The sequence below is a fragment of the Lutra lutra genome, chromosome 7 (assembly GCF_902655055.1).
Source record: "Lutra lutra chromosome 7, mLutLut1.2, whole genome shotgun sequence".
Lineage (NCBI taxonomy): Eukaryota > Metazoa > Chordata > Mammalia > Carnivora > Mustelidae > Lutra > Lutra lutra.
In genome coordinates, this window is record NC_062284.1 from 73,889,133 (window position 1) to 73,905,715 (window position 16,583).

Below are 16,583 nucleotides of genomic sequence, written 5' to 3' on the forward strand. Positions count from 1 at the left end.
AGCCTCTTGCCTCTGCTTGGGTGCCAGCCTTGGTGTGTATTTTCCCGCCATTTCCAGCTGTTCGTGAGGAGAACTGGATGATTTCGGTGAGATCCCAGGGCTTCTGAGATCATGGCGGCCAAGCGGGCAGGGAACGTAGCTAGAAAAGAACTACTGGTCATGAGACTGCTAAATCGCCATTACCTCCAGAAGTCCCGCAAGTCTTGCCCTCAGAAGCCCTTAACTGCCCTTCTTATAAGGGGTTCCTGTGGACAACTTATTAGAGTAACACTGTTGTTGCTGCCCTTATTCAAAGCAGGGTGTGTGTGTGTGTATATATATATATATATATATATATATATATAGTGGGACTTTTTCAGTAGTTTTTCAGACTCACTTGCTGTAGAAGTTAGTGTATTGTGAGCAATAAATCGAAATCTAAAACTCATGACTGTGTAATGCCTTTGCACTGATTATTCAGCAAGTCTTGATCATGAATCTTGTCTTTTGTGACAAAAATGTTAAAGTGTGGTGCAAACTAGCCATCATTCTTTTAGCGAACCTCTCCATAAGCTACTTAAAGACTCTTTTTATTTTTATTTTTTTTAAAGATTTATTTATTTATTTATTTGACAGAGATTACAAGTAGTCAGAGAGGCAAGCAGAGAGGAGGAAGCAGGCTCCCTGCTGAGCAGAGAGCCTGATGTGGGGCTCGATCCCAGAACCCTGGGATCATGACCTGAGCCAAAGGCAGAGGCTTTAACCCACTGAGCCACCCAGGCGCCCCTTAAAGACTCTTTTTAAAGAAAACACTCGGGTGGAGAAAAAAAATGTTCCCTTCTGTTTGGGTTATTTTCCTATTGTAATTTTAAAGGAAATCAAACTAACAGATATTATATTCTTAAATAACATAGTCATGGAATGAAACATGTGAATTCAGTATAGGTATGAACTAATTACAGCTCATTTATTTTTTAAAATATGTTAAAACGTGTTTTTTTTAATATGTCAATTTTTTCATTTAAAAATCTTTTTTATGTTTTTAAATGCTTTTTGATAGGTCAATTTCTTCATTTAAAAATCTTACAAAGTCACATTTACATAATTATATATTTCACCAAGTGTATGGATGGAATTAGTATTGGCAGAAAGTACAGGATGTATGGTTGCCATGTCTAACACAAAGGTTTATTTGATATGGTAGCCAGAGCTTGACACAGGAAGTAAGAAGACTCCAGTTCTAATCCTAGAGCTGACATTAACTAAAGATGGAACTTTGGACAAGTCATTGAATTTCAGTGAAGGTGAGGTATATCTTTGAAAAATGATGGGATTGGACAAGATGTTAAATGATTTTTGAAGCCCCTTCCAGATTTATGATTCTGAATGTCTGTAGAGTAGAAGGGAAAGTGTACAAGCTGAGGCAACGTTATCATTCACAAATCATCTTTCCCTTAGATAAAATATGTACCAAGTGAGAAATATGAGATCCATTATTTGTCCACTATTTCCTCCTTGCTCCATCTCACTCTATCACAGGGAACTATTAGGAAAGAAATGGTTGGTTCTTTTTTTATTTTAAGATTGTTTTTTTCTGATTACAAATTAGTACATGAATTAATCCAGAAAACTTGGAAAACAAAACAAAACAAAAATGTAAAGGTCATACACACACACACACACACACAAATACTCATCTTACCATTCCAAAAAAAAAAAAAAAAAATCTCAGTGTTCCATTACTTTTCTAAATATATACGTATTTTTCCTTTTTAAAAAATGGTTTAACATGGTTTGCGTTCTGATTTTTTCCACTTCGAAGGTATATGTACTTCCTTACGACCAACTGGAATCCCCACAATAATAGTGCCTACATCCCCAAAAGATAACAGAAGCTAAGTAAACATTGTTTTGGAACATCTGTAATTATATTATGCTCCCGGTTATTTTTCCTCTTTCTCTTTTTCTGTTCCAGAATGGATTGGTTTCACTGCAACCAATGTTTCCGAAAAGATGGGGACAATTTCTTTGTCACCAGCTGTGGCCATATTTTCTGTAAAAAGTGTGTGACCCTGGGTGAGTGCCTTAACTGTTTTCAGATTCAGGCAAAAATGTTTTTAACCTAAAAATAATGATTAGCCATTTCTTTATGTGACTGGGGATAAAAATCACATATTGGGCCAAAGTTAGTGTGGATACAGTAGGAACGTTGATTATGGAAATTTGAGGCACCCACTAATAAAGAATGATTTAGCAAATGGAATATCTAATACTTGAACACCAGAAGGTACTTATCAGTGTTTTGAGGCCTGTGACAGGGAAAGCCACAAGGTATATACAAGAAATAGCTCAGAAGAGGGACTTAGGATAGGGTGCTTTGATCAGGGAAAGATTTCATAGAAGAACTGTTGCTTCAGTAGAGTTTTGAATAATAAACTGGAGTTGCCAAGTGGATAAGGCAGGGAGGATCATTCTAGTTTAAGAGAACAATATGTATAAAGGCATACCACATTAAACCCACAGTGCAAGGGGCTACACATCATTGGGATTGGTAGAGCATAGAGACTAAAGTAAGAAATGGTTAAAAGATGAGGCTAGAGAGGTGGGCAATGGCCAGATGTTGGAAAGGCCTATGTACAAAATTGAAGAGCCTGAACTTTATCCTGCAGGTGATAGAGAGCTGGGGAAGTTTCTTTGTTTTGTGTTTTGTATTTGCTAGCTCACTCTGGCAATGATATGGAGGGAAGACTGGGAAAAACCTTTAGTCCTCAAGGAAAGAAGAGTGAGGTTACTAGCCTCTGGAGAAAGTTTTTTCTTTATATGGATCTCGTGACCCTTTTAACTTATCTGCTAAAGTAACAAAACTGTTTACCATGGTAACAGCAGCTCACCTTGGAGAGGTTTGTCTTGGTGAAGCATATGTCATGTGATGTTTTCTCTTGATGTGGCATTTATCTTAATCAATGACCAGCACCACTACTAGAATTTTAACTTAAGAGAAAGATTAGGAATTTTAATTTTTACATGTTTCAGATTGGGTTAATTAGAGAATGAGAGCAGAAGAGCTCCAAAGCAAGTTCTAGGAATATTAGCAAAGTGAGAATAAGGCAGGAATAATTGGGAAGTTTCTTGTAGTGTCTACAGTGTGCCTGCTGTCGGCTAGATGGGGAAAAAAAAGAGCAACATACAGTTGAAACCATTGGTATTGTGTTCTTCCTAGTACTCTCGTAAGTGTGCTCTAGTACTCTTTTTTTTTTTAAGGTTTTATTTATTTATTTGACAGATAGAGATCACAAGTAGGCAGAGAGGCAGGCAGAGAGAGAGGAGGAAGCAGGCTCCCCACTGAGCAGAGAGCCCGATATGGGGCTCGATCCCAGAACCCTGAGATCATGACCTGAGCCGAAGGAAGAGGCTTAACCCACTGAGCCACCCAGGCGCCCCTGCTCTAGTACTCTTGCTGGGTGGTTAGAACTGCCCCCTCATCTGCAGGAGAAAACTGGAAATTCTTTTTTTTTTTTTTTTTTTTTTTTTTTAAAGATTTTATTTATTTATTTGACAGAGAGAGATCACAAGTAGGCAGAGAGGCAGGCAGAGAGAGAGGAAGGGAAGCAGGCCTCCCGCTGAGCAGCGAGCCCGATGCGGGACTCGATCCCAGGACTCTGGGATCATGACCTGAGCCGAAGGCAGCGGCCCAACCCACTGAGCCACCCAGGCGCCCGAAAACTGGAAATTCTTAAAGAGGAGATGGATAGGGACGCCTGGGTAGCTCAGTCAAGTGTCTGACTTTGGCTAAGGTTATAATCTCAGGGTCTTGGGATCGAGCCCCATGTTGGGCTCCCAGGTCAGTGGGAAGTCTGCTGGAAATTCTGTCTCCCTCTCTCTCTCTTCCTCTGCTCCTCCCCCTACTCGTGCACACGTTCTCTCTCAAAAATAGATAATAAACCTTTTTTAAAAAAGAGGAGATGGGTAGAGCTACAGTGTGAAAGCCATACTTGTCATCAACATACAAGTTTGGAAATACTGATGTTGAGAACAGAGAGCTCAAGATGATGTCCTTTTATAGCACAAAAATATTCTAAATTCAGTAAGAAACTGTTTCTTGCTAGCCTACTTGACTGTTACCATGTATTTTAGGAAGATCCTACCTCTTGCCCATAAGAACCAAACATTTTTTTCCCTTTCCCCCTAGAAAAATGTGCTGTTTGTGGAAATGCTTGCAAGCATCTGGCTCTTTCTGATAATGTAAGTTTTTCTCTCCCTGCCACAAACCATCTTATCCCATTCCTGGTCTGTAGGAAGTACACAAGAAGTACAGTAAATGAGTGACTAAGCAGTGAAATTTTAAAAAAAGAAAAAAAGAAACAAAACTCACAGATAGCAATTGTGAAAAAAGGAGGGGGTAAACAACAGATAGAAGAATTATCTGTGGCTGCTAATATAGAAGTATGAGTTAAGGAGGATTAGAACATAAAATCGACATCTCCTAGGACAGTGGTAAGCTTCTTCGTACTTAGCATAGTGAAATAATACGATGCTTTAGAAAGGATGGTACATCCTTTGCCATATTTGTCAGTATCTTATTTCATTCCATTGTGGATATGCTCAGTGTTTGTCTTTCTCTCTCTTCATAGCTGAAACCTCAGGAGAAGATATATTTCAAAAGCCCTGTGGAGACAGCTTTGCAGTATTTTAGTCATATCTCTCAGGTATGAGAAACAAAAGTGAAGAAAATCAAATTCGCTAGGGAAATTCTAATTGCATCTTTTTTTTTTTAATTTTTTTTAAAGATTTTATTTATTTATTTGACAGAGAGAGATCACAAGCAGGCAGAGAGGCAGGCAGAGAGAGAGGAGGAAGCAGGCTCCCTGCTGAGCAGAGAGCCCGATGCGGGGCTTGATCCCAGGACTCTGAGATCATGACCTGAGCCGAAGGCAGCGGCTTAACCCACTGAGCCACCCAGGCGCCCCTGCATCTTATTTTTTTAAATCAGAGTCTCTTTGATTTATTTGTACACAATATTTTTGTATTTGTACACAATGGAGAGGATTGTTCATTTGCTTTCTTCCCTAAGGATTCAAATCTCAACAGTTAACTTTTTTACTGACCCCAAACCTGTGATAGACTGTAAAAACCACTATGTAGCTGATATCTTGCCTTATACTTCCTCATTCTATTAAGTAATTTCTTAGAATAAAGAAGGCTCTCGGGATACCTGGGTGGCTCAGTAGATTAAGTGTCTGACCTTTTTTTGATAATGAATGGCTCAGGTCATGATCTCAGGATTGTAAGATCAAGCTTCACATCTGGTTCCACACTGGACGTGGAGCCTGTTTAAGATGCTCTCTCTCCCTCTCCCTTACTCCCTCCCCTTCCCCCCTTGGAAAAGAATAAAAAAGGTTCTAGGAGCTTTATCATCTTTCCATGCAGACTAATGAATCTTCTAAAAACTGCTTTGGATATACAAGCCTGACCCTGTAGTCCGTGGATTTAATGGGCTAGCTCTCAAATTTTTGCTTAAAGACCTATGTTCAGATGAGATTTCTTAATTCCTATTCTCATTTTTAGTGATCTTTTTTTTTTTTTTAAGATTTTATTTATTTATCTGACAGAGAGAAATCACAAGTAGGCAGAGAGGCAGGCAGAGAGAGAGGAGGAAGCAGGCTCCCTGCTGAGCAGAGAGCCCGATGCGGGGCTCGATCCCAGGACCCTGAGATCATGACCTGAGCCGAAGGCAGCGGCTTAACCCACTGAGCCACCCAGGCGCCTCAGTGATCTTTTTTAGTAATACATATATATTTAATTTTTTTCGTGTTTATAATTGGTTGCTTGAATTTCAGAAAATATTTTTCTTTCCTGATACATCATTATATTCGTATACCATTGACTTGGTCAAGAGCAATAGGAATATGGTAGGAAGTGGAGAGAAGACAGAATAACCATTTGAGAGTTCCCAAATTGTAAAAACTTTGGTTTTCCCCTTCCACTCTCCAGTTCTCTACTGAGATTATTTTATAGCCTAATGGGATTTCTATCTTGGTGTATTTCTTGAAAGATTTAATCACTGTTTTTTTCCTTTGTACTCTTACTTCTCATTCATATGAGAGTAATCCTTTCCTTAACATGAAGATTATCCTTTGTCATGCTCTGGCTGCAGATAGTAGATTTAACTTTCACTGGTGTCTCACCCCTCAATCCTAACTCTGGAAATAGAAGAAGAGTAATTAAAGCTTTCACTGCATTCAGCTTTTAGTTGCTTGGGTAAGCCATCATATTTGAGATACTATTTAACATTATGGGGAGATAAAATCTAGCTGAGACTGAAGGAGAAATGTAAACAAGGTCACATGAGAAAGAGCAGACTTTTGGTTAATAACTAAACTCAGGACTAGCTAATGATCAGTAGAGAAATTATATGTAGTCTGAATTCTAACCTACCTAATCAAGGTGCCAATTACACATGGTCAAGTAATCAAGATAAAATAAATGGAAAGGGTCAGTTAATCATCACTTTAGTGAAGGACCAGTTTGGTGAAGTCAGCAATGTCTGAAAATGTGTTTTCCTACTCTGTGAAGTTGAAAAACTGATCCAAATAATATCTAGATTGCCTCATTCAGGCCTTGGCTCAAATTTTTCTTTCTCAGTCAGACCTTTACTGACTCTCATATATCAAATGGTAGCCCCAGCACTGTCTGCTGCTTACCGTGTTTTATTTTTCATCATAGCTCTTATCTGTAACGTTGCATACTTATTTATTGTCTGAATGCAACACTGGAATGTAGGCTCCATAAATTCAGAGATTTGGTAGGTTTTTGTTGTTGTTGTTGTATACCCAGCCCTTTGGATAGCTCTTAATATGTAGTAGACACTAAAAAATTGTTAAATGAATGAATGGTATATTGATCTATATATCCACTTGTGTTTTAATCATCCCAGATCTCTTGAAACAACCTGCCAAGGGTATTTTTCTGCTATACTACTCTATGGCCAATAGTTAAAACTTCCTGTTTTGAAATCTTTACTCATCTCTAGATAAAACTAAATATATTTGGGGATTGGAGAGCCTCCTATAAACCTGTGAGCTTTCTAATAATCCTAGGTCATAGATTATCCATTACTAGCCATTATCCATTACTAGCCATCCTTCAAGTGCATGCCAGTAATTGTTCCTTCTTTGGTAAAGCTTTCCCTGATTCCTGTAGGCAGATTTTTGCCCTGTCCTTTGTAATCCTATAACACCTTACTCTTACCTCTGCAAAGGTGTTTTAATTTATTTGTTCTTATGTCTCTCTCACTTAACCAAAAGTTTTGAAAGACAGATAAAAACTTTGTATTGCCCAATGACAAATGAGGTACCTAAAACAAATGAAGTGAATAAGAAATGTTTGTTAAATGAATGAGTGCACATTAAGCCTGGGAGGGAGGTAGAAATGATTCAAAGTAAGGTCAGAGAGGCTTGAGCCAATATATAGGGACTTGTAGGCCATGGTAAGGAATTTAGATTTTCTTCTAAGTGGCAGTGGACACCATTGAAGGGTTTTAAGCACAGAAATGGCATTATCTGATATATACCTTTTTAAAAAGATTTTATTTATTTATTTGACAGAGAGAGACACAGCGAGAGAGGGAATACAAGCAGGAGGAGTGGGAGAGGGAGAAGTAGGCCTCCCGGCGAGCAGGGAGCCCAATATGGGGCTTGATCCCAGGACTCCGGGATCATGACCCGAGCCAAAGGCAGAGGCCCAACCACTGAGCCACCGAGGCGCCCATCTGATATATACTTTTAAAAGAGAATCTGGCTGCTGAGTGGAGACTAGACCATAGAGAAGTTAAGAATAGAAGCAGGGAGACCACGTAAGAGGCTGTGGGAGAGATCTAAGTAAGACTTGTTGAGCTAAAATGGTAGCAATAGAAATGGGGAGGGGTAATCAAATCTTAGATGTTTTCTAGGAAGAACTGATAGAACCATTGTAGATTTGGATGTGGGAAATGAGAAAAAGAGAGGAATCAAAGAAGACATCTGGGTTTTTGTCTTGAGCAAAACAAGACAAATATATGGGATGATTATACTCTTCACCAAGGCTGAGAAGACCATTTGAAGAAAAAATACCATTTTGGACATATTAGGGCATAGGTGATTGTTAGAACTCCAGGAGGAGAAATCACAAAGGTGGATAGAAGCTCAGGACATAGGTCAAGGATAAGATATAAATATGGAACTCATTATGATATAGATAGTTTTTTTAAAAGACTTTATTTATTTGACAGACAGAGATCACAAGTAGGCAGAGAGGCAGGCAGAGAGAGAAAGGGAAGCAGGCTCCCCGCTGAACAGAGAGCCCGATGGGCGGGCTCAATCCCAGGATCCTGTGATCATGACCTGAGCCGAAGGCAGAGGCTTTAACCCACTGAGCCACCCAGGCGCCCCACAAGCATATTTCTAAGGTTCATCCATGTTGTAGCATGTATTAAGACATCATTGGTACTTCACTCCTTTTTATGACCAAATAATATTGCCTTGTATAGGTGGATATACTTTTCACATATTCATTCACCAATTGAGAGATATTTGGGTTATTTCTGCTTTTTGGCTATTCTGAACAGTTCTGCTGTTAACATTTGTGTACATGTTTTTGTGTGGGCATATATTTTCATTTCTTTTGGATACATATGTAGGAATTAAACTACTGGGTTGAGTGGTATCTCTATGTTTAAATTTTTGAGAAAAGGCCAGATTCTTTTCTCAAATGCCTGCAATATTTTACACTTTTACCTGCACTGTATGAGGGTTTTGATTTCTCCATTTCCTCACCAACTCTTGTTTTTATCTTTTTTATTGTAACCATCCTAATGGTGCAAAGTAGTGTCTCATTGTGGTTTTGATTTTAATTTCTCTGATGACAAATGATGTTGAGCATCTTTTCATATTCTTACCGGCCATTTATATATCTTCTTCAAAGTAATGTCTGTCAGATCCTTTGCCCATTTTTAAATTGGATTATCTTTATATTATTAATTATAAGAGTTCTTTATGTATTCTAGGTACAAGTCTCTTGCCAGATATATGATTTGCATACATTTTCTTTTATTTTTTTAAGTTTTTATTTATTTATTTGAGAGAGAGAGACCGTGCACGTGCGCGTACGAGTTGGAGGAGGGGCAGGAGAGAAGCAGATTCCCCCACTGATCAGGAAGCCCAATAAGGGTCTCCATCCCAGGACCCTGAGTTCATGACCTGAGCCAAACATAGCCACTTAACCAACTGAGTCACCCAGGCACCCTGATTTGCACACATTTTGTCCCATTCTTTGGGCCCATCTGTTTTAATAACCCAAATGTCCATTAAATAAACATAAATAGGAAGAATAGACAAAGTAGGACATCAAATAGTGTAGGAAATAGGAGAGATTGATAGAAAAAGAAGGAAAGATATAAATTCACAAAGAAAAATTCAGAGAAAAAGACAGAAATGGATATATAAAGACTTTCATAAATTGAGTGTTGGGATTGATAAACTTTCTCCTTTTTTAAAAAGATTAATTTATTTATTTTAGAGAGCGCATGTGAGCCTGCACTAGTGGGGGGAGGGGCAGAGGGAGAGAATCCTCAGACTCCCCACTGAGTACAGAGCCCTTGGGGCTTAGTCTCACAACCCATGAGATCTTGACCTGAGCCAAAACCAAGAGTCGAATGCTCAACCGTCACCCCGATAAACTTTTTCTTAAAAGACCAGTAAATATTTCAGGCTTTGAAGGCCATACAATCGTTGTTGCAACTACTCAACTCTGTTGTAGTACAGAGCAGCAATAGATAGTACGTAAACAAATGGGCATGGTGTTCCAATAAACTTGATTTACAAAAACAGGCAGCTGGCCCCGTCAGTAGTTTGCTGACTTTGAGGTCATATGTTCTGCTAACATATATGTAAGTAACTACCATATATGCCAGTTGAGTAAAATCAGGTCAAGGCCTGATCTCATCAGTAGACCAGACCATTTATTCATCCCTTACTTGAATTTAAAAATTGAACAATTGAGATAATCACTGATGCCTTTGAAAAGTACTACTGCCTGCTGAAAAATAGAAGGTAATTTGTCAATATTTAGGACTTCTGAATCAGTACACTTGAGTATTTTTTCTTTTTTTTTTTTTAAAGATTTTGTTTATCTAGTTGGCAGAGAGAGAGAGAGATCACGAGTAGGCAGAGAGGCAGGCAGAAAGAGAGGGGGAAGCAAGCTCCCTGCTGAGCAGAGAGCCCAATGCAGGGCTCGATCCCAGGACCCTGAGATCATGACCTGAGTCTAAGACAGAGGCTTAACCCACTGAGCCACCCAGGCACCCCTACTTTAGTTTTTTTTAATCACTTTACTGAGCAGGAGGTTGCAGTGTGAGAGGTAGTATTGCTTTGATCACAAATTATGCAACTCAAAACTTCACTTCACACTTGGTGGGCTGCTATTCAGAGTGGGTACCTCTGATATCTTATAACAGTCCTTTAATTGTTTTTGATAAGGAAGCATTTTTAGGGATCTTTTTTGCTCAAATCTTTTCTCTCTGAGTCCCACAATAATCTATTTCAATTATAAGTCTGAACATGCAACTGCCTTTTCAAGACCCTTTCATGGCTTTTCATCACTTGTGTTTCAGATTTTTCAGAGTGACACCTAGTTCTCTTAATGGTCTGGTTTCTCCTAACCTCTCCAATCACATCCACAGCGACCACCTCACATCTTTTATACCAACATAATTTCTTATGTAGGCTATTTATTACCCAATCTATAAGGTAGATTTAGTTCTTTGCAGTTCTTTTATGTGTGCCCAGAATGCCTGATTTCCACACTCTGAAGACCAATTAGTTAACCCTTTTTTTTTTTAATTTAAAGATTTATTTATTTATTTATTTGGGGGTGGTGAGTGGGGTGAGGGACAGAGGGAGAGAATTCTCAAGCAGACACCCTGTTGAGTGTGGAGCCTGATGCAGAAAATCCCAGCATCCTGAGATCATGACCTGAGCTGAAATCAAGGGCTGGATGCTTAACCAACTTTGCCACCCAGGGAACCCCCAGATAGTTAACTCTTATTCATTCTATACTTTACACATATTTCTTCTGTTTTGCATATCACTTTGTGTTTTATTTATTGGTTCACATGTCTGAATGCCTTGTACTATGGTGATGAACTACTAAAGGACAAGAACCCATACTATCCATCTTAGTATTTCTAGTTTAATGTATCTGCCACCCCACTTCACCAATTATCAGCTCATGGCAAATCTCCTTTATCTGTACTTCCACACACCCCATCCAGACCACTTTGAAGCCATAACCAGATATACGTCATGATTTTTTTTTTTAAGATTTTATTTATTTGGGGCGCCTGGGTGGCTCAGTGGGTTAAAGCCTCTGCCTTCAGCTCGGGTCATGATCCCAGGGTCCTGGGATCGAGCCCCACATCGGGCTCTCTGCTCAGCGGGGAGCCTGCTTCCTCCTTTCTCTCTCTCTGCCTGCCTCTCTGCCTACTTGTGATCTCTGTCTGTCAAATAAATAAATAAAATTTTAAAAAAAAAGTATTTATTTATTTGACAGAGATCACAAGTAGACAGAGAGGGAGGTGGGGGGGGGCGGAAAGCAGGCTCCTCACTGAGCAGAGAACCAGATGTGGGGCTCGATCCCAGAATCCTGGGATCCTGACCTGAGCTGAAGGCAGAGGCTTTAACCCACTGAGCCACCCAGGCGCCCCTATGTTATGATTTTAATGTGGTAGTATTTCAGAATGTGTCTCTAAAAGATGGGGACTCTTTTCTTAAATATAACCATGTCGTACTAAAATAACAATCCCCTAATCTTATCCAGTAATCAGTCAGTATTCACAATTCTGTAGCTGTTTCATAATTATTTTAAAATTTTGTTTGAATTGGGTTTTGTAAGGCCCATATAGTTCAGTTGGTTGTTAGTGTCTCTTTAGTTTCTATTGAACTATAGGTTTCCACTCATTTCTTTTTTTATTATTTAAAAAAAATATTTATTTTTGTAATTTATAGAGAGAAAAGGAGTGTATGTGCACTGGGGGAGGGGCAGAGGGAGAGGGAGAATCTCAAGTAGACAGCAGACTCCCCGCTAAGCATGAAGCCAGACTTAGGGCTCCATCTGAGGACCTTGAGATCATGACCTGAGTTGAAATCAGGAGTCAAATGCTTAACCAACTAAGCCACTTTTTTTTGTCCCTCTTTTTTTACTGTTATTGAAGAAAATGGTCTTTTGTCCTATAGAGTTGTTCCCTGAGTGGGTTTTGTTCATTGTACCCTTGTGAAGTCATTTAATAATGCTTGTCTGTGCTCTATATTTCCTTAATCAGATTATTTGGTTGGGGGTGGGTGGGAGGCAAGCCTACTTTATAGCAGTGTTGTGCTCCGCCAAGAGGTACATAACAGTCTTCCATCTCTTATTTTGTGTGAGGGTAGGAAATGATGAACTTTACACAGATCCGTTGATTCATTAGGAGCTGCAAAATGCTCATATTTAATTCTATCATTCCTATCTCATTTTGTTAAAAGATTTTATTTATTAATTTGACAGAGACAGCAGGAGAGGGAACACAAACAAGGGGAGTGGGAGAGGGAGAAGCAGAGAGCCCACCAAGCAGAGCGCCCGATGTGGGGCTTGATCCCATGACCCTGGGACCATGACCTAACCCAAAGGCAGACGCTTAATGACTGAGCCACCCAGGCGCCCCCTATCTCTTTTTTTTAGGTGGAATACTTCTATAGAGACTTCCTTTTCTCAACTATATGATTACCTTGAGATATAATTGAAAATACTAAAACATTTAGATACTGTGAAATGAGGGAGTCAGTTTCATAAAAGATAAGACAAAAAAAAAAAAAAAGACAAACCAGTAAGTTTTGAGAGTCAAAGTAGATAATGAGTTTACCAATACCTTTGAAGTAAATTAAGTTAGGATCAGGCATATTTCACTGATGTTTGGGATACTGTCCCTTGGCTAAACATCACATCTATCTGTAACATGTACTGCTCCCCAACCCCTTGCCACTTTAAGTAACTCCTGGGATTCTGAGTGGGGTTTTCTGCAGCTGCACTGTTTAGATTTTTTTTTAAATGATCATGTTTTATTTTTTATGAAAACAACCACTTTTTTAAAATACTAAAGAAGACTATAATGAAATCTTATGTAAACAGAATTAGTTGAGTTTGCTTTTGATTGGAGAGACAAAAGGCTAGAGGCTATGTAAACTTTCTTTTTTTTTAAAGCAAGGTCTTTTTTTTTTTTTTTTAAGATTTTATTTATTTATCTGACAGAGACACAATGAGAGAGGGAACCCAAGCAAGGGGAGTGGGAGGGGGAGAAGCAGACTCCCTGCTGAGCAGGGAGCCTCTTGCAGGGCTCAATTCCAGACCCAGGGATCCTGACCTGAGTTGAAGGCAGAGGCTTAATGACTTAGCCACCCAGGCGCCTCGAGGCTATATAAACTTTCAAGAACAATTCTGTAGTAAGGTGGCAAAAGCAACTTGCAAATTAGGTGTGAACAGAAAGTTTTTGACAAAAGTACCAAGATCTAAGGAAGGACCTTAGACAAAAGGTTTATAGTCTCAGTAGGGAGAAAGCAGATGAGACATAAATACTGCTGTGTATTCAAAAGTAGAACCTGACAAAGCTAAAACACTTTATAAATATTAACTTTTGCTCTGATTCAGTAATCCCCTGAAAGGCACATCAGTATATCAAATGGTAAAACAAAGCAAAAGATAAAATTATTTGCCCATGCCCAGAAATAAAATTCAGGAATAGGTAATCTCCTTCTGTGCTTTTTTGCCCTTTACTGTAGCAGCATAAACAGTCTGTAAGTGCCCCTGTATGAGTATCTCAGGGAAAGTAAATTGGTTACTAGTGCTCTAATAGCTAGGAATGTGGAAGTTGAGTCCAGACGGATAGTAGACAAGTTAGGTTAGAACAAGTTCTAAGCTTGAAAAAGTTTTTTGATATCACTCTTCTTGCTCAAGATGAAAGATTATGTTTTTAAAGGGCCATTCTACCATGCCAGAATATTCTCAATAAGATATTAAGAAGTTGGGGCTCCCAGGGGGCTCAGTTGTTAAGTGTCTGCCTTCAGCTGAGGTCATCATCCCAGGGTCCTGGGACTGAGCACCGAATCTGGCTTCCTGCTCAGCGGGAAGCCTACTTCTCCCTCTCCCACTCCCCCACTTGTGTTCCCTCTCTCGCTGTCCCTCTCTTAGTCAAATAAATAAATAAAATCCTTTTTAAAAAAGGATATTAAAGGGGCGCCTGGGTGGCTCAGTGGGTTAAAGCCTCTGCCTTCGGCCCAGGTCATGATCCCACAGTTCTGGGATCGATCCCTCCATCGGGCTCTCTGCTTGGCAGGGAGTCTGCTTCCCTTCCCCTATCTCTCTGCCTGCCTCTCTGCCTACTTGTGATCTCTGTCTGTCAAATAAATAAATAAAATCTTTAAAAAATTTAAAAAAAAAAGATATTAAAAAGTCCTTGTCCTGGAAATGAGAAACTTTGGCTTTCCCTAATGCCAAATCCTCTACTTTTGGGGAGTCATGAATTAGGCCAGATCCTCCAGAAAAAAAGTGATCAGTATTAAAGGATGAATTGATTGATGGATTTCCTTTTGTTACCAGAAGTAAGAGGAAAGGAATTATGGAAGTGTATGTCAAAGATCTATTTTTGGGGGTACCTGGGCGGCTCAGTGGGTTAAAGCCTCTGCCTTCGGCTCAGGTCATGGTCTCAGGGTCCTGCACCGGGCTCTTTGCTCGGCAGGGAGCCTGCTTCTCCCTCTCTCTCTGCCTCCCTCTCTGCCTACTTGTGATCTCTCTCTCTGTCAAATAAATAAAATCTTTTTTTTTTAAGATTTTATTTATTTATTTGACAGACAGAGATCACAAGTAGGCAGAGAGGGAGGCAGAGAGAGAGAAAGGAGGAAGCAGGCTCCCCGCTGAGCAGAGAGCCCGATGTGGGGCTCGATCCCAGGACCCCTGGAATCATGACCTGAGCTGAAGGCAGAGGCTTTAACCCACTGAGCCACCCAGGCACCCCAATAAATAAAATATATATAAAAAAAAAAAAGATCTGTTTTTCCCTGTTAGGTGTGGAGTTTCCAGAAGAAACAAACAGATCTCCTCATCGCCTTCTATAAGCATAGAATTACAAAGTTAGAAGCAGCCATGCAGGAGGCACAGCACATGGTGACCAGGCAGGAAAAGTAAGTGACAAATTAAATCACCAGAGAGCTTTTTTTCTTTCAGAGGAGCTGTGGTGCTTATTTCCTTACGGTTGCAAAGCCTGAACATTGCCACATGTATTTATGTTTGTCTTGGGTAAATCAGGTACAGAATTTTTGGTCCCCTTAATCCCCATTTTATTTTTCTCTTTCTTCCCTGTAGGGGCCCTCCTCACTTTATAGCTTTCCTCTTGTACTTCCCTGACAAAAACTGCTTCTTTGGAGAAATAAAGCATAGCTTTTCAGTGATAAAGATGAGAGATAGCATTTAAAATGTTGCCTCAGGAAGGCATATTTTGGAAATCTTAGGCCAAAAGATGGAATCCTTGAAGGACGTTTTCAGACAGCAGGAGACCGTGGGTATGTGTGGAACTGTATGGAAACTCCTCTGAAATCATACCCAGTGACTGCTGATTTTGTCCTCCTGATTCTCCCGGCCATCAGACTCTGCCTCTGCCTCCTGAATCCCTAGATCTCTGACAGAAACACCTTGTATAGTGGCAAGCATCTCTCTGTAAGCATTAACCAGATGTCAATAATAATAAACATCAGGGTTTGTATCCCACTGACCTACTGGAGATGATTATTTCTATCTTTTGCCCAGAGAGCTGTCAGTCTTAAAGAAGGAAAATGGAGAGCTGAAGAAATGTCTTGCCATTCTAAAGGTGAATGGATTCCTTAATTCCTTACTCTTATTTCCTTACTAATGAATTCCTTACTATTATTTTCTCTCCTACTTTTCCCATCTAGCCAACTAGATGCTGTATAGAACAATGTTGCCTAACTTTTTCCACATCATGGCATAAATAACTGATCATATTTATACAACAAATGCACGGTAGCAAATGGTCGAGGCCACAGAAGACCTAGGAGGCCTGGAAGGATCAATATGTAGCACACTGGTAACCCATTCTCAAACATCATTAAGTCATGACATACCATTTGGGAAACTCTCTTATTGAAGAGACATCTGTTGTAACTTAAAAATTTCTCTTCTAGAATCCCAAAGCACCTCAGGACTCTTCCTCTTCCTCCAATCCAACTCTATTTCCCAGACGTTTCTTTCTTCCTAAGAATGTTCTTTGTATTTGTATGATTTTCCTCTTGATCTTACTGCTGTAACTATTCTAGCATATTTTATCCTGTCATTTTCCTTTCTATCCTCCATAGACTCTCCATCTTTTCCCACACAAATCAGTCTTTGGGATTCCCAGTGTGTTTTTATGAAAAGGAACTAAAATTTTATTCTGTCAAAGCTAATAATTTCCTAGGGAAACGTGGCTGCTATTTTTTTTTCTCCTACTGTAAGTCTTAGTAACCACAGCTAGAGGACATTGCAGCTTAGTT

The 16,583-nt window shown here is 39.6% G+C and overlaps 1 protein-coding gene across 3 annotated transcripts in view; it reads left to right on the top strand.

Moving 5' to 3' along the window:
- RNF212B (ring finger protein 212B) overlaps positions 1–16,583 on the top strand; it is a 26,946-nt gene continuing 10,363 nt past the window's right edge. For all 3 annotated transcript variants that reach the window (XM_047737828.1, XM_047737829.1, XM_047737830.1), the window contains exons 1-6: positions 1–86; positions 1,955–2,055; positions 4,169–4,221; positions 4,611–4,685; positions 15,103–15,218; positions 15,841–15,901. In XM_047737828.1, coding sequence (XP_047593784.1) covers positions 1,956–2,055; positions 4,169–4,221; positions 4,611–4,685; positions 15,103–15,218; positions 15,841–15,901 — 405 coding nt within the window. In that variant the 5' untranslated portion in view covers positions 1–86; position 1,955. The remainder of the gene's footprint in view (positions 87–1,954; positions 2,056–4,168; positions 4,222–4,610; positions 4,686–15,102; positions 15,219–15,840; positions 15,902–16,583) is intronic.